Source organism: Podarcis muralis, chromosome 12 (assembly GCF_964188315.1).
Source record: "Podarcis muralis chromosome 12, rPodMur119.hap1.1, whole genome shotgun sequence".
Classification (NCBI taxonomy): Eukaryota; Metazoa; Chordata; class Lepidosauria; order Squamata; family Lacertidae; genus Podarcis; species Podarcis muralis.
In genome coordinates this window covers 38,125,604-38,149,961 of record NC_135666.1, presented here as the reverse complement: position 1 = coordinate 38,149,961, position 24,358 = coordinate 38,125,604, and the positions used below count along the sequence as shown (strand labels likewise).

At 43.7% G+C, this 24,358-nt stretch overlaps 1 protein-coding gene across 3 annotated transcripts in view; it reads right to left on the bottom strand.

Annotated features, from left to right (window-relative positions):
- CREB5 (cAMP responsive element binding protein 5) overlaps positions 1 to 24,358 on the bottom strand; it is a 254,283-nt gene that overhangs the window by 147,121 nt on the left and 82,804 nt on the right. For all 3 annotated transcript variants that reach the window (XM_028750740.2, XM_028750743.2, XM_028750746.2), the window contains exon 6: positions 12,176 to 12,348. In XM_028750740.2, coding sequence (XP_028606573.2) covers positions 12,176 to 12,348 — 173 coding nt within the window. The remainder of the gene's footprint in view (positions 1 to 12,175; positions 12,349 to 24,358) is intronic.

Genomic DNA, 24,358 nt, shown 5'->3' with positions numbered 1-24,358 from the left:
TTAATTAAAGTTAGAGGGGCTATGGTTGCAATCCTAACCCTGGTGAAACTGGGAGTAAGCCCCACTGAGCCAACAGGATTGATTTTGGAGTATGTTGGGATTTTGCTGCCTGCAAACTTCATACATGGCCTTCTGAAATTTAAAGAGCTTGAGCACGTCATGCAAATATGATGGGTGAGTAGGACAAACTCACATATGAGCACACTGCTTACTTCAAAAGATTGTGTCTTGAGTTCTGCATTGGGAAACAAGGCTGGCAGGCAGAACCATAATTTAGCAGATTTGGGGGCCTAAGCAAACCCCACCCGCCACTGCACTTGGCATGTGCCGTTACAAAAGGCTTTCACAAACATGATCTTCTGCAATGGATTAAGGCACAGTAAACTACTTAACTTAACTTAAGTACTTGTTTATTAATTTTTCATTGCTTAGCCTAACCTCTGAAGGGTTAGATTCCCCTTTACCCCCACAAAATCAATGATTTTATGTTTATAATGGAGCTGGAATTAGCGCGGCTTCGCTCTCCTCCTCCCCTTCATTCATTATTCAGAGGAATCTTTAACACATTAAGGGATACGTCTTGAAAGCTTAAGACCTAGCTGAGGGGTGTTGGGAACAATGTATCCCCCCCCCCACGCCCCAGTATTTAACATGTATAAATACTGGTACCTAAGGAATGAAGATATGGAAATAATTGGAGGCTCGCAAGTTGATTCTGCTAAATAATTTTGAATCAAAATGTATTCGTGAGGAAGCATGCCCAGCCCTTACGAGTTTTGATCTGGGGTGGACTATGCAGCAAAAAAAGAAACAAGCACACCAATTATTTCTGTGAAATACAGTGCATTTTTACCCACAAAAAAACCAGCCTCCCCGCCCCCCGCAAAAAGAAAAAGTAACAAGCACATAAATCCCTCAGACTCCCATCCTGTTTTTCTGTATATTCAAACGTCAGAGTTATTGAACTGTCACAAAGGTGTATAACTCAAGCTGCCAGTTAAATGGTATCCAGGTTTTCCCCACTACTGTTCCCGACCGAAAACAAAACAAAATTCAGATATAGTGCAATTTACTGCACTTGTCATATGAAGCCTTTATTTCAAAAGGTAATAGGACGGCTACTGCACTACTAAAAGCAGAAAACCGAAGATATATGCCTTTAAAAGGGGGAAGAAATAATAATAATGTTGACTGCAAGTTGCAATCAGTCTTAATTCATTCTTTATTGCTGCTCTAGTTCAGTGTTATTTGAGCTGGTCTTAACTGTTAAAAGCATTTCAAATGTTCACATGGTGTGCATTAGGTTTCCAAGTAAAAGCAAGGAGAGCCCACCAAATGTAACTTTCCGAATGCAAACCACATGAATTTGATTTCTTTGTGGCATAACTTTAATTGGGTTCAGAGGTCTCTCAGATGTACCTGTCTATCTGCTTTCCGATGGCCTGATGTGATAAGGCTAATACGAAGAAGCTGCTCTGAACTGCTCTCAGTTACCGTGAGACCATTACCAAGTTTACCCATTTGTGGCTATGCTCAGACCTCCCCCCCCCCCCCGCCAGACTGCAACCACCAAGAAGCTTGAAACTGCAAGATGGCGCAATACCTGTAATATGACATGGTCTTGCATATTTACAGGGCCATGCAGGTTGCTGCTGGGTGATGCTGTTCCAGAAGCTACTCGCATCTCTGCCGCTGGCTCTTACACCAAGACAAGCAACGTCTGCCCCATGAAGGTAGGGGCGGATGTGAGAGACACATACAGACCTCCCATTCACCTCCCTAATGGCCCCTCTTGCAATCCTATATGAACACAATAGTTGGGGAGAACAGGGCTCCATTGAATGTACAGGAATCCTCCGCAGCATATTGTATCGTGCTATTGTTAATGGGGAGTAATTTATGGCCCTGCTGATGGCTAGGGGCACATCTCGCAAACTTACCAGGCAATCATCAGGAAATGAATCAAAGAGGAGCATAAAAGGCTGCAATTGCTAGAACATGCCCCAGGTCCCTCTGCCAAATGAACAAACAACAGAAACTCCTGACTCCAGGAATTCCCACAGGAATCTTACAAATGGGACGGAGATAGAACGGCTATGCGTGAATATTAATCTTAGCTGTCGAGTCATTTTTAAGATGGCCGTAACCACGCCTCGTAGTTTCATTAAGTTAATCATGCACCACTTGAAACAGTAATACTAACACTTAGCACCTAGCATTGCTTTCAAAGCGTTGCACACAACAATTATGTCAAGTTGGCTGTTCCTACTATCTTCATGATACACTACCCAAAGTGGAGAGGTGCTTACTGAAAGGGCATAGTGGTTTGCTAAAGGCCACTGAATATGAGCTCTAGGTGTGGACACCTTTATGGCTGAATGGGAAGCTCTAGCTAGTGCATACCTTTCAAAATTTCTTTGATGAAAACAGGGGCATCCAGTGCTATTTTTCTAGAAAAAGAGGTGCCAGAACTCACCGTGAAAGCCTCCTTCATTCTCTTACAATGGCAATGGCTAAGAGGTGTTGGAAGTGAGTTATGGCTGAAAAGAAGCCCTGGGGACGTCCTATTCCATATTCTCCATACCTATTTTCACCGATGAAAATAGGGACATCCTAAGGAAAAGCTGGACGTTCATCAGATACCAGGAGAGCTTCTGTAAGTCTGGGACTGTCCCTGGAAATAGGGTTGCCATATTTTGAGAAGCAAAAAACAAGACACATTTGCCAACTTCTACTTTTAACTATGGATCGCTAGGACGACTCTCATTTTACATACCCATGAAAAAGAGGACGTGTCCTGGAAAAAGAGGGCATATGGCAATCCTGTGACTTGGAGGGTTTGCTACTGTAGAACACTGCAACTAGGCTGGTGAGTAAAGCAGCCTACCAAAAGCATATTACACCATGGCTGTCCTGCATTAGCTGTCAGTATGCTACCAGGCCAAGTTTGAAGGCTCTTGTGCTAGCATACAAAGCCCTATACAACTTGGAACCAGATACTTTAGGAATCCTCTTAGTCCTTATGTTCCTTCCTCATCACTGCAATCATTAAGAAGGAGCATTGTAAGTGCATATTTTACACACACACACACACACACACGGAAATAGATGGCCCATTTTGACATTGCAAGGGATTTGAGTATTAATGTCAGATCAAGATGCTACAGAAAATTTGCTGTCATGCACCTTGTTTTCCTTTGTTTCCTCATCTTTCATTTGCCATATATTTAAAAGATTATATTGGTGTTAATTGGTGTGTTGCTTTGTTACTGATTATGCATCTTGCAAGACACTGGTTTGCTTAAGTATTTCATCTCAGTGATGCTATGTTAAGTTTTTTCCCGATTCTTCAAACAAAGCAACAGAACAATCCATTTTCTTCAGCTGCAACCCAAACCCACCTGCTTCGAAGCAAGTTGAATTGAAATCAATGACTTCTAAGTAAATTAGCTGAGGACTGGTTGAGGACTGTGGTGCCAGTGGCTATTTCTTTTATATTACATCGGATTGTAATCCATAACCATGAAGGAAGAGGGAACCATGGGGAAATTTCAAGCAATCAGGAAGTAGTAAGCTTTTCCGCAACAACCTGGACTCCAGTCAGAGCTGGCTGTCATTTTATAACCTTCTGACCAAATGTGTTCAGTTGAGACTGGTTTCAAAACTTTACCATGAAACCTTAGGAAAACAAACCACATGAAAAGAACACAAACTGAGAATATTAAATAGGCGTTTTCACAGGAAATGGATTCAATCCCCCACCCCCACCCCAATATTCCTGGATGCTAAACTCTGAATCATTTATTCAAATTTTTATATTGGTGCTTTAACAGGGAGTCAAACATCTACAATAGCTTGTTTACTTTAGCCAACTTTGTTTTGTTAACTCCTCAAGAATTCCACAGCTTCTGCCCTGTTCATTTAATTTTCATCAACCCGTGTCCAAAAATACTTATGACTCACAATACTAATCTCTGTTACAGTGGGCACAACTGCATATACTTAAGGAGCTACCCTCAACTAATGCAAAAACAAGAGTAACCATATACTGGAGGCCGCCCAATTTTTACTTAGTGTTCTGGAACATATGCAGGGTTCCCACAGATGCCCATCATGTTAAGATATGTTAAGACTTCTGCTTCTTGCTTCAGAGTGCTCAGCACCAAAGTTCTTGTCAGGATTTCATTCTGGACAAGATTCCCATTAAGAACTCTGGAGTGGGAAGCTGTTTGGGCTTTGTCTATTCATGTTTAAAGAGAGCCTTCCCTAAAATATAGCAGAAGTGATAAATTAAGCAGCAGAAATGGCAACAGATTCTTTTGTAGAAAGGAAGTTGCATTTGCTACCAGGCCAGCGGCTGCTGTTCTTGCAGCTGAAACTCCAGCCAGGAGCTGTGTCTGGGAAAAATGATAATACTGATCATTTCCAATGATTGATTCAAGATACACACCCAATGCCTATGCCAAAACCTGCTAATATCTATAATCAATAAAGTTGTGGCCTGTTTAAATCCCAGTTGGTTGTCCTCAATTTATTGCAACTAAATCATGTCTTGGGCCCATCACCTATTGCTCCACCGCACCTGGGCCCATATTCCTATGGTAGTGAAAATAGCACCATACTATTAAAAGTACATGCATTGATTAATTTAATTACTATCCAACCTTTTTGTTCCACCATGGAACTCAAAATGGTGTACATGGAAATAGGTAGTTCTCCTAAAAAAAAAAATGTGCAAAAAAATATTTGCTTCAGACTGATGAAACAGATGTGCAGCATTATACCAAGTCCAAAATCTAGATCGTTTTGGTTTAGAATTTCTTTGCTGTTCAGGTTTTAGTTTAGAGTTTCATTGTTGTTCAGGTACCAATCAATAAATGCTGACACTTTAAGTGAGGCACATCATGATAACATCTAAGTAAATGGCTTTGTAGGAAAGAGCACAGATATAATAAATGAACAGATCAAATTATCTTCACTGTCTAAGGAAAGAGTGGACACCTATCTCAAACAGTGGTTTGGATTGAATATTATTGGGGAAGTGGCTCAATAATACTCTATATATGCAAATGTTTGGGCTCACTCAACACTGTACAGAACTTTTATTCCCAGTAATAAAGGAACTCAAAAGTGGAAAATACATAGATATAGATAAAAAGTTTTGTATGAGTAAATACTTTATCATCCCTTTGGAACTCTGCTGTATCTTTGCACTTTTATCCTTCTAGGTTGTGACACTTTATGGTTTACATTTTTGATTCTTTGCTTTCTTTATCTCATGTTATGTTTGCACTTTTCTTTTCTTTTTTGGTAACAAATCACTAAAAGTATTTTTAAAAAAATAAAAAAATAAAAGTGTTCCCTTCTTCACTGGCAATGCAATGTTTGCTTTTTGTGAAAACAAAAATTGTCATTTATTAATAATTTCGTAAGAAATCAGTTGCATGAGATGTAGTTGTCATGAAATGGGAGCGAGGATCCGCTTTATCTGCCTTGCCTTGCTTTTAAAATAAACTCTTATGCTATTTTATATTTTCTCACTGTTTGAAACACTATTGTCTTTCCTCTCTGCAGCTTCCCAGCGAGCACATATTCTGGCAAGTAATGAAGCAAAGGCAACGCATGCCGATTAAGACTGCAATCTTAACGTCACTTACCTGGGAATAAGTCCCACTGAACTGAATAGAACTTGCTTCTGGGTAGACATAGTTAGAATGTCACTGTTTATAGTCTTCTGATTTCTTTTTTTCTTTTGAATATATCAGAGGTAGTCAACCTTTTTGTACCTACCGCTCACTAATGCGTCTTTCTTGATGGTAAAATTTCCTTACCACCCACCAGTGCTTGATGGAAGGAGGATTCAGCTTGTGCCGTAGAACCCCCTACTGCCCACCTAGAATCCTGAAATGCCCACTAGTGGGTGGTAGGGACCAGGTTGACAACCCCTGGACTATGCAGTCAAATGACTCCTCCAACACTTTATACCTGGGTCAGTTTGGGATGTGTGTTTTTTAAGCATTGGCGAAGGAAATGGGGGGAGGAGCGGTCCGCCCTTGGTGCAATGGGGCTGCACAGTGAGAGGGGGCACTGCCTACCCCCTCTATCGGTGGGGGAGCCTGTGCCTGTGCCACCGCCCCCCCCCCCCGAATCCACTCAGGCTCAGGCATTGCCCTTACAGCCACTACCAGGAGGCAGAGGCAAGCGAGAGGGGGGACTGAGGTGCCCCACCAGCACTTGGAAGCTGCCCAGAGCCACTTCTCTTTTGATTTCAAGGCACTGTACACCTGTAGCCCTTGAGCACCTACACTCAGGTATTCATGGCTTTCTTTTCCTGAGTAATGGGTTGTGCTTTTGAAGTTGCAAATGGGGCTTGTCACCAGCGGTGGAGCAAGTCGATTGGGCGCCTGGGGAGGCGTGTGTGCCCTGCGCCCAGGGGTGGGGCCAGCCACCCGTGGGGCAGGGCAAGCAGGGGCAGGGCGCTCCGTGGGGGCCTCTGAGGAGTCTGCTTGCCTCCTCCCACTCAGCCACCCTACAGCTGAGGGGGAGGTGGTGGGCAGACTGTTTGGGCAGTGGGAAGCCCAGGAGAGATGCGTGGCTTGGGCGCGCTGCAGGCCCTGCGGTGAGTGCCGCCCGGCATTTTGTCACCCCCCTCAGTGGTGATACCCAGGGCAGACCGCCCCCACCACACACCCCTTCCTCCGCTCCTGCTTGTCACAGGTGTGCCACCTAAACCCGCCATACTTGAGCAGTATTATAGCTGTCCACAGAAGCAACATGCAGGTCTAACAGATTACATTCTTCCTTATCGCTCCTGCTTTTCACTATTTTGGGTGCTTTTGCCTGGCAGGAATAGGTGTTTGAGCTCTGTCTGTGGTTGAAGCAAAAGAAAGAAAGAACACGATGAGGCATTAAGTAAAGCAAAGAAGAGGTGGAGTCTGAGGTAACAGGAACGGAGTGCCTTCCCACCCCTTGGGATGCGGAGGGCGGGGGGGGGGGGGAGGGAAGGAGAGTCGGAGGAGAGGGGAGGACCGTGGCAATTCAGTGGGACTCCCAGGTGAGGAACAGCAAGAGGGGTGGAAAACTCAGTGACAGCCGCGGGCAGCAAAACCCTAGCTACGCCACTGGTTTTAAGGACAGTACAGCAACACATGGGAATTTTCAGAGTAAAGTTGGTTCCAGACAAGGGCTTAATTTGCAAACACACCACTAAGATCACAAACAGGTAATAGGAAACAGGCTTTTAAAAACAAATTCTCAGATTTTCAACAGAAGGGGTAAATCCACTTCAAATGCAGAAGAAAAAAAATGGATTGAAATTTGGATGCCAACAGTGTAATGCTAATGATACAATAAACCTGCATGCTTACATTGCTACCAATCCCACAATAAACACCTGTCTGTAAGAACCCTAAGGAGTACATTGAAATGACAAAAAATATTGTTTTTGCTTGGTTATTAAGATATACAAGGACCACATCGTGGTTTTTGCGGGAGAAGGAAGGAAATATTGCTGTATTCTCCTTCTCCTCTTCTCATTTATCTGACTTGGGGCCTTCTCGGCAGCAAAAGCATATTAACATCTGAAATTAGTATGCATATAAAAATTATACACTGCCAGTAATTTGTTCACAACAACCCTTATCCTGTTAGGTATCTAGGATGGTTCCATTTTAAACACATGCCTCCTGGGGAAGAAAGAAGGAAAGAAGGAAAGAAGGAAAGAAGGAAAGAAGGAAAGAAGGAAAGAAGGAAGGAAGGAAGGAAAGAAAGAAAGAAAGAAAGAAAGAAAGAAAGAAAGAAAGAAAGAAAGAAAGACCTGGAAATAAAAGTTACAGCCACTCCAAAAACACCTCACTCTGCCTCATGGAATGAAATGCACATGCATACAGATGAATCCCAGTCTCATGTGCAGGAGTGAGGCCTGAATGCAACAGTTTGAATGAAACCTTATCTTGCCATTTGTTGTTTTCATTGGACTGCAGCCAGTGCAAACATTTGCAGGTGGCTGGGCCATATTTTGACACTTAACTATCTACAGTTGTGATAAAAATCAGAATGTTGCTACACTGCAGTTTCCAATAGCCTACAGGGCCAGATTCTGCTCCCACTTAAGACGTACTAAGACCATTACGACATTGTCTGCTGAAAAGCTTAGAGTTTTTTAACAAACGTATTTTGCGGGGCCACTCGTTTCTCTCCCTCTCTCTATAAAAATAAAAAGAATCCTTTTCTGAGACAGCAAATTCTCCTAATACTTTATACTGTTATGAGTTTGTGAGTGCCAGAGCCCTGTAATTAATCCCTGGATCCAGCAAGTGTTAACATCTAATCAAGACAAACTAGCTTTCCATGAAGTGATTGCCTGGGCGATGACCCATTAATGGGGATTAAGGTGCAAGAGAGCAAATAGGTGGGGCCCCCTCTCTCAACAGTGGTACCTCGGGTTACAGACGCTTCAAGTTACAGACTCCGCTAACCCAGAAATAGCACCTCAGGTTAAGAACTTTGCTTCAGAATGAGAACAGAAATCATGCAGCGGCGTAGCAGCAGTGAGAGGCCCCATTAGCTAACGTGGTACCTCAGGTTAAGAAAAGTTACAGGTTAGGAACGGACCTCCAGAATGAATTAACTTCTTAAACAGAGGTACCACTGTAGAGAGTTGTGTGTGTGTGTCAGTAAGTGTGTGTGTCTGTGTGTGTCAGAGAGAGAAAGAGAGAGAGGATGTAATTTAAAAGAAAACAAGAAAAAGAGTGTCAGAGAGCACAACGTTTGTTTTCTGTTTGAGTCCAAGGCTGCAGCTATGGAAGAAACAAGACCCTTTGTGGGTGATGATGCTGTTAAGCCCTCCATCGTAGGCTCAGTTTGTATATATGTTTTTTTAAAAAGTATATCTTAAAGACACCACAGTCTCCTCTGTGCCTCATTTCCAAAAGGAATCATGAACCCCAGGTAAGTGCCCGGAACCCCTGGAATCCCACAGCAGTCGGAGGTCGGGGTGGTGTGCAACAATACATTAACCAGGACCTCACCGCCCACAAAGTTAGAATATGTTGAAATGCAAACAAAGAACTCCAGTCACAAGTGTTTCACATGTCCTCTTCCCCTTACCCAAGGCTAAATATCCTCTGCAGTAAAAATCAGTTTTGAAAATGTGCACAAATGTACCAAATGACAATTATTTTGACTGTGCTTATTTGGTTTAGCCAATAAATGTTGGTTGTTCAGTCAACGCTAGGAACAGAATCCTATATGTATCTAGTCAGAAGTAATTCACATTGAGTTCCATGGGCTTAGTCCCAGGAAAATGGGTATCAATTGAAGCCTAAAATGAAGGGAGTACAATACACTGTCTATTCTAAAGCAGGTAAAGGTAAAGGTAAAGGTACCCCTGCCCGTACGGGCCAGTCTTGACAGACTCTAGGGTTGTGCGCTCATCTCACTCTATAGGCCGGGAGCCAGCGCTGTCTGCAGACACTTCCGGGTCACGTGGCCAGCGTGACAAGCTGCATCTGGCGAGCCAGCGCAGCACACGGAACGCCGTTCACCTTCCCGCTAGTAAGCAGTCCCTATTTATCTACTTGCACCCGGGGGTGCTTTCGAACTGGTAGGTTGGCAGGCACTGGGACCGAACGACGGGAGCGCACCCCGCCGCAGGGATTCGAACCGCCGACCTTTCGATCGGCAAGTCCTAGGCGCTGAGGCTTTAACCCACAGCGCCACCCGTGGCCCCCAGTAAAGCAGGTAGGTGTGGGGAATCTTAGCTCTTCAGATGTTGCTGAACTACAATTACCATCAGTCCCTGGGAGCAGGGCCAACGGCCAGGAATGATGGGAGTTATGTAGTTAGAAATATTGGAAGGATCAAAAGCTCTCTGCATTTGCCCCAAAGGATGCATGTGAAAGCAGGAACAGAACTCTTGTGTGTAAGAGAGATACACAATAGAACTTTGGCACACCTTTGGGAATATATTACCACTGTATTTTTATTTATTTTTTAAATAAATCACACAATACTGTCAACATAGAGTAAGGGTTTATCTCCATTACTAATGAGCTAAAAAACTAATGTCACTAGCTGGTAGATGCCCACGACATTCACAGAACCACATTCCGCACGCCAATAGCAATATCAATGAGTACATAAATTGTCAAAAGAACCTGATTTTCTTATCTTTCAGTGCTAAGAAAACAGGATGTCAATCCAACAGGAGCACACATACAATGAAGGAGCCTAGGATGTGTGAAACATATAGGCATCCACTGTACATTGTTTTTTGAAGAAAAAGACATCTGGAAAGATCTCTGAATGAGTCTTACACAGCAGAGGCCAGTTTGGTGGGATTCAGCTAACACTGGCATCACTACAGCTGACTTTGATGGCACTGGGGAGGGAAAGAGCCACAGCAAAATTGGTTCTGCTGCTGCACCTGCATAGCCCAAGCTCACCTCCACTGTCCTACCCTACCCATTGTAAAGGTGAGCTATAGCAAGGGCAGTTTCACAATTCTATCCCACCATACCAATTGCTGCACTCGTCATGCAATTCTTATTCGTTCAAGGCCAGCGGTCTAGGAAGAAGCATTCGAGCATACGACAACATGACAGACGTGCATTTTGCTACAGGTGATAGAAAAGCTGTAGAATACCCACTGATGGATCTTTCAAAAGTTAGGAAACAGACTAATAGATTATAAACAATCTATGAAGAGACACTAATGGGTTAAGGACAACAACTTGGCTGGATGCTCATTATGGATGAAAGGGAGAGCCAGCACATGGAGTGGTTAGAAAATCCTCAACCTAAATATAATGGACTTTGGAATCAAGGTGGCCCAATATATTTTGGCACCTGGGGCGAAGCAGAAAATGGTGCTCCCCCAACCAGGGAAGAGGAGGGGAGTGAAGAGCTACATCAGGAACAAGTGGGAAAATCAAATCAACCTTACTCAGAGGGTGAAGTGGGAATCAAAGGCTGTTGTGGTGGTGGAGGAGAGGGACCCACTCTGAATCACATCAGGTGGGCGCAGAGCCCAGGAGACCCCAGAGGGCAGCCCCTACCATTTACTCTCTAGGGGTGGGAGGAGACCAGCCAGGGCTGTCTTAAGCGTATGTGGCACTGGGGTGCAAAGATCCACCCCCCCCCCGGTTGCCCAGTCCCAGGCGCACAGGGGTGTGGAGCCAGCCGGCTGCCTCAGCGTCTCGCTGGCTCGGTCGCCCCCAAACTCGAGGTGCAGAACTGCCTGCAGCAGAAGAGCCTGCCGCAGTGCTCCAACCAACGGGCAGGCTCTTCCCCGGACTCAACTCTCAGGCCCCGGACTCTCAGCCTGGTGCCCCTGAGAGCCCCGCACCCCTAGTGCCTATGCGTAAGACGGCCCTGAGACCAGCAATGCCTCCTAGTCACCAAGAAGCCACTGTAGAGGTGTAATGGCAGTGGGGAGGCTGCGGAGGAGGAGACAGATCTGGCTTCCAAGGAGCACACCACAGCTGTTATGGCTATCACAGCAATAGCAGCAGCAGCAGCGAGCTATGCATTCCTTGGAGGCCAGATCTGCTGCCCCTGTGGTAGTTGCCTCACTTTGCCTCATGGGTGGGGTGGCCCTGAAGGTCACAGAACATATTGATGGGTGGTCAGCTTCTTTCCTCTTAAAGATAGCTCTGGGCTTTTGTGGAGAGGAGAGGCTATCACTTAAGCTCTCAGTTATGATTAGCTTTGCATTATAGACTCCAAATTGTACAGAAGAAATGTAGGGTCTCTCTCTAGGATAGTAATCTGAGATATATGAACAAACACAGTATGTTTTCAATGAATGGCTCTTCTGGTGGCTGAAATGCTAAGCAATACTATTGATAAGGGTTGAGAGACTACTCAACAGCTCAGCTCGTCAGGGTACAAGTCCCCCGCGGGTCCATACAGTCAGTAAAAGAAGGAAATTCCAGCCAAGTAATTTGGAGCAAAACAGCAGTCAGTAGACTTAGATCCTTTATTGTTGCGCAACAGGTTTCAACAGCAGTTAGAACCCTGAGCGTGAATTTCCACGACACTACATAACCGACACTACCCATCTCTAGATTATCTTGCAAACGTTTCGCTGTGTATCATTCATCAAACACAGCATCTGGCACAACACCTAGACCAGCACTTCATCCAAGCAAGAATCAACCGAGGATGTCCTTACCCAATCTGCCGATTCGTGGAAGGTGCTTGTGTTATGACGGAACTCGATTGCGGAGATGGCATGGCTTGTTGAATAACGATGCTGGTGTCGTGGTTTGGCATCCTTGGATTTGAGAGCTGGTGCGTCCCCGGTGCTGCCATGGCTCCTCCAACGGCGTTATGCATTGAAATATTCTGTAAGAAGGGGATTGGGAGAGTAAATTGGATGCTATGGTGTGTTGTTTTTAATTTCCCTCCTGCCTAAAATTAGGGATCTGGAAGTGTCAACAAAAAACGAAAAGTTATTGGCTCCCAGCAAACTGCGTGTCAATAGATCTTGCTCTAACTAACAGCTATAAAGAAATGAAAAATAACTCTTCTGCTTTTACAGTGCAACACAAATTGAAAATACTTGGAAGTTGACTAATCACTCTTCTGTACATCTGACTCGTGATTTATAATATAGACATTTTGCACATATCCATTTGCCTGTGTGTGATATATATTTCATTTGAAAATGATTTTCACGGTCAGACTATGGCACATTGATTTAGTATTCAGCCTGGTGCTACAGTACTAGATCTGCTGAGAATGATAAGTGAATTGGGTTTGACAGGACTCAGAATAACAACTAGTGCGTGTGTATATATATATACACACACCTTAACATTTATTCTGGGTGTAGTTGACATCTTAAACCAATACAAAGTTATTACTGGACTCATCTTTGCTCTCTCATTATTGCTCTAACACCTGTTGGTACACAAGATATGTTTTTGAGTATCCTAGAGTTTTTGTTAAGCGGTAAGAAGAGCTAGGCATGAAAGTCAAAAATTTAAGGCTAATCACAAGGAAGTAACATTATCGCCACAGATAAGTGAGTATCTAGAGTCAGTGGCGTAGCGTGGGGGGTGCAGGGGGGGCCGGCCGCACCGGGCGCAACATCTAGGGTTAGGGCAAATCCACAGGTTAGGGGGTGCAAATCCACGGGTTAGGGGGCGCAAATCCACGGGTTAGGGGGCGCAAATTACTTCCCTTGCCCCGGGTGCTGACAACCCACGCTACACCACTGTCTAGAGTGAATTCAGCAGCTGAGACCTGAAACAGGAATAGGAAGTTGACATCTAGAATTCATAGACTCATATAATGGAAGGAACCCTTCCATTATATGATCCTATGAATTCTAAATGTCATCTAGTCATCTAATCCAACCCCTTGCAATGCAGGAATCCAGCCCACAGCTATCCCTGAGTGGGCTTGAAGCACCAACCTTCTGCTTAACAGCCAGGTGCGCCAACCCATTGTGCCACAATAACAAAATCACCTTTAATTACCTGAGGAAATGAACTAGATTGCAAAAGAGAAACACAGCAAGGTCCCAACGCCATGCTGCCTTCCTAAACCTGCAAACACAGGGGTGGGGTGGCACCCGTGGAGGTGTGTGAGGAGTAAAGCATTCCTCCCCCCCCCCCGATCTTCTATAATAATTGCCCTCCACATCCCCACATTCCTGTATTTGCAAAAGCAGTTTTGGTGATTGCATTAAAAATATCACCCATCTTAGAAGCACAGCTAAGGTTTTTCTTCAGCCCTCACTGTTAATCAAGAAAGTGCATAGCAGGCCACTATCTGTCAGATGCTGCCTCACAAAGAACAAGAACAGATATCTTTCAGGCATACAGAGACAGATGACCAGCTTGAGAAGCATTTGACTTTGACTAACTTTCTCTGCTGCTGTTAGACAAATCTTGATTGGTCCAGCCTTGTCTTCTTCCTGGGTCAATGCCAGCCCTGAACACTCTTGACAGCAACCACATCCACGGTTTTTATATCATGATAAGTACTCTAAACTCTCCTGAGTGTGTGATAATGCTAAAAGCAAGATGAGCAAGAGCACTAGGAAGTTGTGAATGGACGAGTGAAGAGACAAAAAGCGATGCACACCGCTGTAACAACTGGGTAAAAAATACGAGTCCCTGAAATACTGCTTGACTGCAAAGTTCTACTGCCAACAGAATGGTTAGCAAACATTGCATGCATGGGAAATGGAAGAACATATTTATGGTTGTTAGATTGTCTGGTACCCAGCACCTTTCTCGGATTTCTGATTTCCGAATTGTAGCTGCATAGTTTGACAGAATCCCAAAAGGACACTGAGCCTCCTGGTTCTCAACTGCCAGAGCTATATATATTGAACCAACTTTGGGGATTGATAGTGCCAGTGTTGTTAATCAGTGGGCAGCCCTGTTTTATTCTGCTTTGCCAGGACCTTTATTTACCTATATTTAAACATGCAGTGAATCTTCTGACTTCTATTTTAATCTACCAGACACAAGAGTAAAAGTTTTCAGGTGAGGCTTTTGTTTTATTTTAGTCACAGGTTGTGGGCAGATACCATACAGTTAAAACCCACACACCAAAGAATTCTGGGAACTGTGGTTTGTAAAGGGTGCTGAGAGTTGTAGCTCTGTGAGGGACAAACTACAGTTCCCAGAATTTTTTGGGGGAGGGCGCAGGAAATGTATGGTGTGTATGCAGCCATAGTTTGGGAAGGTTGCAGGATCAGCCCAAATGCCTAAGGTCATGTCACAGAACTGTAGGACATAGAGCATGGGTTTGTAAACTAAGGCCCGTGGGCCAGACCTGGCCCAATTGCCTTCTAGATCCGGCCCGTGGACGGTCCAGGAATCCAGGCAGCCAGCATAGCACGTGTATGCACTGGTTTTGGGGGGTCAAAAGTGAGGCGGGAGGATGCCCGAGACAAGCCCCTTCTCTGTCCGTCGTGCACGATCTTTCCTTCTGGGGTGGGGAAGAGGGTAAAGGAGCCACAGTTTGGATTTCCACCATGGAGCTGCCGGCGACTGACCTCAGGAAGGGCAGTTGTGGCGGCAGGGGCTCGGAGGCGCCTCAGGAGCGACACCCGCCAGTGTCTGTGGCGGCCGAAGCGGGGAGCGCCTGGGCAGCTGCATTCTGAAGCAGTTCTGTGCTCTGCTGGGGCGGCCGCTCATTAGCTACGCAGTATGAGCCATGGAAAGGTAAAGACTCTCCTCCCTGTAAGAGAGGGGAGTGGTTGTGGCCGGGAGCCGGACTCTGCCTCAAGCAGGGGGCGTTTGCCCCCTGCCTCCCACTCACCTGGCTGGCGCCCACGCCCTCGGTCAGGCACCCAACGAGGTGCCTTCAAGGGGGCGTGTACAGCAGCCTGAATTGCTGCGGCGCCAGCCTCCAGCCCTCACTTTTGTCGTCCCGTCGCGAGTCACCCACCCTCCACGCCCTTAGAGCAGGGTTTCCAGTTTTCTTTTGGCCTTGCTATGGACCTTAGGTTGGTCGCCCTGGTTGTCCAGGGGGCCTGGTAGGAATTTTTCCATTTGGCATTAGGCTTTTTGGTTTTTTCGCCTACCTCGTAGCAATTGTCACAACTTTCGTGGTATTGGTGGGTAGGTTAGGCATTGGAATAATGTGTTGTGGTGTTGAAGGGCTAGGTGTGGCCATCGCCTGCGCCTTCAATTTTTGGGTATTCCGTTAAAGGAATCCGGCGGTCGTGTATTCTGTCCGATGCCTGCTTGGCAGGAGGCCATGGCACGACCCTCGGTGACATCAGGGGAGAGCCTATAGTTGGATTAGCATCAACAGGCTCCACCTACTGGTGAATAAACCCCCTTTGTTTGTTTGTTTGTTTTTTAGACTCACCCCTCTCTGAGGGGGTGGAGTCAGCTGACATAATCCAATGCCTAAGCCAATACCTTTTCACTTGCTGTAATCAATCAAGTTGTGGCCTTTTCTTGCCCATTAACCTTATATCACGTGTCCTTGTGTTTCATTCCATTGCACGGGGTACGGGTCCTCGAACCACAAATAGCCGCTGCAGCCTCGTCTTCCCTCACGTGGGGAAAAGAACATTTTTGCTTGAGTGGCGCTGGCCTGACTTAGCGTGACCAACGGCTTTCCCCTTCACCCACGCATGCACACACACTCTCCAGGGCTGACAGGAATGGTGCGCTTACCTCAGTCCCCCACCCTGCCTTACGAGAGAAAATAACTGTCTATGCATAGAACACAAAGGAAGCAGCATGGGTGACATGGAAAAGAATTAAGAGCCTCGGACAGAAGATCACCAGGTTGATGGACTATATGGAATGGATAGAAAGGATTGACAGAACCCGAGACCAGGGAGAAGAGACGGTGGATGAAGATTGGAAGAAAGTTTAAAAATTTATTTAGAAAAATATTGTAAAATTAATGAGTCTTAGAAAAATGTTGGAATGAAACTATACGGCTTTAGTAGAAATGTTATAAGGAGTTGTGTACAAATAAGTTTTAAGTTTTAGGGTTTTTTATGGTAAGATAAGGTTAAAATAAATTAAGATAATTAAATGACAGGAAATAGTGAAAGATGGAAAGGATTGGCTGAAATAATTAATAACTAGAATACAAAAAAGGGAGGTGTGAGGAGGTCGATGAAACAAGTTAATGAAGGATAAAGATATGGAAATATTGGATCTGTTTTTAATTGCTTTTGTTTTTGTTTTGATGTATTGTGTTTGTTCTTTTTTATATGTATTGAGTTGTATTGTTGACTTTTTTTCTCCTTTTTTCTTACTTTTTTCTGTAACTTTAAACTTTTAATAAATATCATTTTATATAGGAAGCAGCGTGGGTGTATGAGGGAACACCCCTAAAAAAAAAATCATATTTGGGCAATGTTGGGGTGCTGCAGCAGGTGCCCCCGCTATTGCGTCCAATGGAAGGACAGAGGCAGAGGGGGCACCAGATTTTGGCGCTGCACAGGGCACCAGTGAAATTTGAGACACTGACAGCTGTGTATCCCATTGCTTTGGTTGAGTGCACAATGTTAAAACACAACCTACTAAGCTACCATCTATACAGACTTCCAATATACATATATTGGATTAAATCAGCCATGCAATGATGACAGCAGAGGAAGACTCACAGAACTTTCCACAGAAAACATTCCTGGCAATCATTTCTTTTGTGGCATGAACAGGCTTCTTCATTCCATCTCCTGCGTGCAGCTAGTCTTAAATGTAAACATCGCTAACTCTTCTGATGGCCTCCTCAAAAACACAATGGATTAAGTGCTTTTCATCTTTTATCTTAATTTTTGTGACATGATCTCATTAGTGGTGCCCTCTAATTATCGATGGAAATGAATAATGAAAGATGCCTCCTGTTTTCCAGACCCATCAATAACATGCATCCATGTCCCTTTTTTGTATCCCCACAGATTCTCCCCTTTGACATATGCTTTTGCATACACAATAGTACACAACGTATACCGGATGTGCCAGTGGCTATGTTAGAATAAAGTTTGAGCAGAGTTTTTGTTGTTGTTGTTGTAAGGCATTCTAGATTAAAGGGAAAAGCAGTATTTTGAAAGGCGTGGAGCCCAGTTTCACGAACCATTACATGAGAATGTTAAAATAAATTTTCATATAGGGAAAATACACGCTGCCATGGAGGAATACTGAAAGAGTACATTTCAAGCTTCAAAAAGGAGGACCCATATACTACATGGACTAAAGGTTATTTTTTTCACAAACAATCAGCTGCCTGAGATCATCACTCAAGCAGCGCTGCACACAAAGCACTCCTTATGTTCCAGTTGAAATTGCAGTAACACAAAATACGTACCGCACAATTAGGGTCATTTACTATATGTTGCACCGGGATAACTGCACAGCATCCTGCTAATTGAAGGCCACTGAGCAGGGGAATTCAACTGGATGGATAGCTTTTTATTTATATTTTGTCTTAATAGTACTGAAGCCATAAAGGGAGCATTTTTTCTCCCTTCTTCTTCCTGAAACTGCCTGTTGTGGAGTTTATAAAACAGGAATTTGGCAGCATGTCAGTGGTGCAAACTGATTTCCTCTTCTAAATGTAATTTTTAAAAGCAAACAAACAAGGTTATGTCTGCTAATGAAGCATTACATGCTACTCTGGAGCTTTTCCCCCTCTTTCTTTTTGGTCGAGCAAACGCAATCTCAATAGAAAACAGTTAATGGCCTTGCAAAGGAATATATTTGCTTCAAATTCATTCAGTAAGTATCTCTGTCCAAATGAAAGCATCACTTTATATTATAGCAATCCCGTATACTTTTGCTCCACAAACGTAATCAGGAATAGAATTTCAACTACAACAAAAATAAGCAGTTTTGCTGAGAAATGTGGGGTACTATATTATGCCAATATTTTTTTTTAAACATAGCTAATTATAGGCTGCCATCAGCAACTTCAGTATATTGTACTTAATTGATTAAAGCCTACTTAGATATACATGATTATATCCTCCAAATGGTGTTGGACTACCAGTCTATGTTGCCAGTGGCCAGAGATCATGTGATTTTTCATCCCTACTCTAAGGATTCATTTTGGCATAACATGGTGTGTCCCCATTGGCATATCTATCAGTTCAGTCACCAGATTCTCACTGGAATTCTAAAAACTCATTGGGCTATGTCTGTGGACCAATAGAGGTTTGATGGAATGTCCACAAAGGATCCATCACACTCTGACCTTTTGAATTCCACTGGCTCATAAAAAAGCTGTGTTCACCAGCCAACTATAAATATGAAATATCACAAGTTACATATCCATTTCTTTAGCAACAGTTTCATTTCACTTTCCTCTTAGCAAACTGTGAACCGAATCCCAATGCAGTGTAGATCTCTCTTGCTTCGGTTAAGATTAAAAGAACTGGCTCCCCCCCCCCCCCTTTCACATAGTTAATCCTGTGTAATTCAATCAATGTTCGAGACAGAATTCTTACATTTAAGTTTTTCATCATAAATATAGTTTCTTAACAGATTCTTTTTTCATGCTGTTTGTGAATTGAAAACTCTGGGGTACAATTTTTCCAAATACAAATAAACAGTAAACATGGCTAATGCTCCTGAAGAGGAGCTGACCTACCAAGACCGTTACATTACATTATGCTGATTTTTCTGTTACTATAACTCCTACAGAGGTATCCACATTCAAGACCAGTCGGGAGATTTATAGCATTGCTTCCAAACGACAGACTATGGACATGAATCTCTCACCTTGCATGGTTTTACATGGCAGTATCAATATGAAACAACTTCATGCTTTCCTAAATTATGGTTATTGCCAGATCTGCTTCGAAGACATGCACAGGAAATGCACCTTTATTGTAGCCAAATGTATAAAGGTCCAGAGTTGTTTTAAAAGATGCTTCCTTCAAAATTTGCAGCTCAGATTTAAAATATCCAGAACTGGCTGGCCTTGGAGGGGTAATTAGAATGTTGTGTATGCAAATCAAAGCTGGTGGATCAAAACTATGTGGGGGAGGGTGAAACTTACAAAAAAATAAGAATCTTGCAAGTACGTGGAGAAAAATTAAATGGCATCTATTACCATCATTTTTTAAAAAAAATTATAGCATCCAAGTCTTTGAATTGCCCACTTATCAACTGAAAAAGAAAAAGTACAGAAAGTAAGTTCCGTTTTTAAACGAAGTCTTTTGCCACTTTTTTTTTTAAAAAAAGCTTATTAGTTTCTCTACACACAAATGTTCTCAAAATAGCTTAACCTTGAATGGCTTAAGAGGGGGAACTTTTTTGAGTGATAATAATTTAATCCTGGCGGTAGCACAGTATTGATGCGTGCATTTTCCCCCTGAGCAATTGTCTAAATCATACACAAGAGAGTGTTTGTTTTTAAAGGCAATATAGATATTTTGCTCAGCTTCGTTTTAGTGATTGGCCACTTCCAGGAGGGCATCCTGTCACTGCAAGATTGAAGTGGATGGATGCCAGAACAGAGGAGGAATGCTAATACTGTCCTTCTTCACACTGATAGTTCCTCCAGTTCTAGTTAATAATTATGCCCCTTCATTGTGCACTATAATCTTTTAAAGATTACAACTCTCCTTTGGGAACCAGCCAAGAACCAAGGGAAATTCTCTCAAGGAAAACTGATAACCGTCTCCCTATCTGCTCTGAAAAGGCTTTTCTGCAAGGAATTCCGCCCTAACCCTTCTCCTGCCAAATTCAAGAGAGCTGACTCAGGGCACTGGCATGAGTGAGGGACAGTGTTTTGATGGACCAAATGAGATCAAATGTTGCTCACCTCTGCTATAAGTAAGTGTTGTGGGGTTTGTTGACTATATGAAATAATGCAGGGCAGCAGAGGTGTAGCATTGGGGCGGGCAGCAGGAGCCACTGCTGCGGGCACACACTCAGAAGGGCGCAACTGGGCTGCCGCGAGACTGGGAGGAATGGTGGCTCCCTTTTCTGGTTCTGCAACACAGAGTGAGCCGCTCTTGGACAACTGGATTGGCTGCGAGTGGAGAGCGGGTTTGCTGGGGCGGAGCCCCTTCTGTATGCCCTTGAAATAAATAATAAATAAATTAAGGTCTTATGTATATAATAAAGGTTCATAAATGTACCAAGCAAACACGTACATAGATTTATAGGCCAAATGTCTGAAGCTGCACAGGAGAGCAGCCATGGAGCCATTTTGACTCCCAGGCTGACCAGGTGTTTTCTCTGCAAGGTCAAATGGTGGAGCCTCCCCATTGTCTTCTCCTTCGCAAATCCTGTCTTAAGGGTATGTCTGTGTATGAATAGGGTGAGCCTGTGACTTGGCTCAGGAATTAAGTACTCATCATTACAAAAGACTGGCCAGGCTCCCCAAGGTATCAATCCAGTAAATATTAACAGGTAACTTGCCAGACAGGAGGTAAACAACCCACTCAGATTTCTGCTTTAGCCCGCCCTTTCTGTGATGTAGGTATGATGTATCTGGGGGTGGTCTTTGACTCCAAGGTGGGCAATTTAAAATGTGTACATAAGGGCGGACACACTTGGGTTCTGGGTCCTCGTCCTTCTCCTGTGTGTGAAAGGGGCACCCTGTTGCAACAGTTCAATAAAGATCAGGCTTACAAACTGCTTTGCTTCTCAATATTCTCTGGTTGGCCTCTGTTTTTCCTCCAGCAAATGGAGAACCTACAAAGGACTCTACAAGGGCTCTTGTGTCCCCCATAAGGGAATAAGGGCAGATTTTCATTTATTACACCCTCCTCCTTCGACACCTCTGAACAGTGCACCACAAGCTTCTCGTGCCATGGCTGCCGCTGTGCAGGCCATATTGTTGCTGCTCTAGGAGGCCCCCAGCTCCCTCCTGCCCCAGGCCCACCGCAGATTCCTTTTTGTTGTTGTTGTTAAATCATTTTTATTTCCAATAAAAAACATCCAATTAACATATCAAATCATAATCCAATTAAAATAAAAAATTAAATAAAAAAGGTCAAATTATCACCCAAATTATAATTATTAATTTTTCGGGACTTCCCATAGTCTGGACTTTGAAGCATATCTCCAAATCTCAATCCTGCCTCTCCTCGTTGTTTCCATATTTTCCACATCTCGATTTTAACATTTCTTCGTCTCTGGTTCTGTGATTCTCAATCATGTCAGACATCATATATCCTTTCATCCATCGAATACAGCTTTATTTGCATATATATCTTTTTTCAACTGTCTTTTTGCCAGCCTACGGAGATTCCTGTGGGTGCACTGCAGGTGAGTTGTGGTGCCCAGCCTCTTTTATACCTTGCCCTGGGTGCTGGATACAGACGCTATGCAACAGCAGGTAAAAGGTAAAGGTAAAGGACCCCTAGATGGTTGTTGTTGTTGTACGGACCTTTGTTGGCAAGGTGACGTCTCTACTTCTCAAGATGCTGTCTAGGCCTGTCATTGCCCTTCTCCCAAGAAGCAGGCGTCTTTTAATTTCGTGGCTGCTGTCACCATCTGCAGTGATCATGGAGCCCAAGAAAGTAAAATCTCTCACTGCCTCCATTTCTTCCCCTTCTATTTGCCAGGAAGTGATGGTTGGTTAAGTCCAGTCAAAGGCGACTCTGAGGTTGTGGCGCTCATCTCACTTTCAGGCCGAGGGAGCCGGCGTTTGTCCACAGACAGCTTTCCAGGTCATGTGGCCACCATGACTAAACTGCTTCTGGTACAACAGGACACTGTGATGGAAGCCAAGGCACACGAAAATGCCATTTACCTTCCCGCCACACCAGTACCTATTTATCTACTGGTGTGCTTTCGAACTGGCGTACTTTCGAACTGCTAGGTTGGCAGGAGCTGGGACTGAGCAACGGGAGCTCACCCTGTCGCGGGGATTAGAACCTCCGACCTTCTGATCACTGGCCCAAGGGGCTCAGTGGTTTAGACCACAGCGCCACCTACGTCCTACGGTGCAGAGGACACAGGGCAGGACTGGAGAGGCTGCAGGTTGCAGCAGTTTGGACTCCTTAGGAGCATGTACAAATTCACCCTATTTTCTGACAATAGCTAAGGTGTATATGAAGTAACAAATGTTAGAGGGATCGGTTGTTTTCTTACGGAACAGTCTTTTTAAAAAAACAGCAACAATAACCAGTACATTAATTTCCACACACATGTCTTGCAGTGCTTGGAGAGGCCACGAAAAGGGCATTCTTCCACTAAATCAACATAAAGGGCTTAAGACGGGATGATCAGTATCCCATTGTTAGCTGCCACTAATACCTAACATATCAAATCTAGATCCCCTACTTTACTAGGGGGCTGTTCCTGCTTTAGTGGATTTATGCCTCCTATATTGTTTCTGTTTTCTTTTCCTTTGACCTTGAGGCACAAATTAAGGGCCTGCATTGTGGGATTAACTCTTGTAGTTACTCACTGTATATGTCCTCATCAACAACAGCATTTCTTTTGCAGAAAGGAAACATGCCTTTTGGGAATAGGAAGCAAGGCCCAATTGCAAAAGCCCCGGATATCCTGAGGGAGGCTTAGAATAGATTGGGGCAGCCTGTATAAGGTGAAACAAATCCAGTTGACACAGCAACCGGAATCCTCTGTCCTTCTCCATTCGTTTAAGCAGCAAGTAGATTTATAAGTAAATAATAATGCCATGGCTGCAACCCTAAACTTATTAAAGCCCCTTGAACTCAGAAAGATTTACTTCTTAGTAAGCATACAGTGAGCTGTGCCGCACATCACACAGAGTGCACTGAGAGACGAAAATAAATTCGTCAATAGTAATTTTTAAAAAAGATCTCTGAGCAATCAGTTCATTTGGGCCACGATCCTAAACACAATTGCATGGGAGGAAGTCCTGTTGATCTCACTGGAGCTTACATCTGAGTAAACATATATAGGAACTGAACTGTTAGCGATAGATTTACCTGCTTGTTAACATCAGGCAGGCATCTTCGCTGCAGTTTTTTTGGCACCTGCTAAAAACACATTGAATCATAGAACTGTAGAGTTGGAATGGCCCCAAGCGTCATCAATTAATTCAACCCCCTGTAATGCAGTACAGTGGTACCTCAGGTTATATACGCTTCAGGTTACATATGCTTCAGGTTACATACTCCGCTAACCCAGAAATAGTGCTTCAGGTTAAGAACTTTGCTTTAGGTTGAGAACAGAAATTGTGCTCCGGCGGTACGGCGGCAGCAGGAGGCCCCATTGGCTAAAGTGGTGCTTCAGGTTAAGAACAGTTTCAGGTTAAGTACGGACCTCCGGAACGAATTAAGTACTTAACCCGAGGTACCACTGTAATCCTGTTCACAGCTGCTATTAATAATAATAATAATAATATCCCTACCTAATCCAGTGTGCCTTATTTACTTATTTATTTGTTGAATTTATATACCGCCCTATACCTGGAGGTCTCAGGGCGGTTCACAGAAAAGATCACAATATATAAAATCAAAATATGAACAATAACCCAAAAACACCCCCACCCAAAAAAAAGGCCACATTTTAAAAGGGTATAGGATTACTTTTAGCGTTAATGTTAACTAATTTACTTGTGTTCAACTGATAATCTTAATATTTTTTCCCCTAAATGTCTTACAGGAGGTTTTATTACAGTCAAGTGGTATATACTGTGCATTTTGTTAGAGAAATAAATAGAGCGTCACGTCAAATACGACTCAATGTGGATCTCATTTGAAAAGCAAATGAAACTTATTCCTGAAGTATAAGGAAAGAGTAGAGATGGGGGGGAAATGCAATCAAGTTCACATTTAAGGGGGAACCTACCAAATTTGAACTTTCTGAAACAATATTCGAACCAAAACATAGGGAATCCTTCAAAATTAACACGTTTCTGAATTCTGCAGTTCTCCAGCCTAGCAATGTGTAAAAAAATGGATATGCTGCAGTAA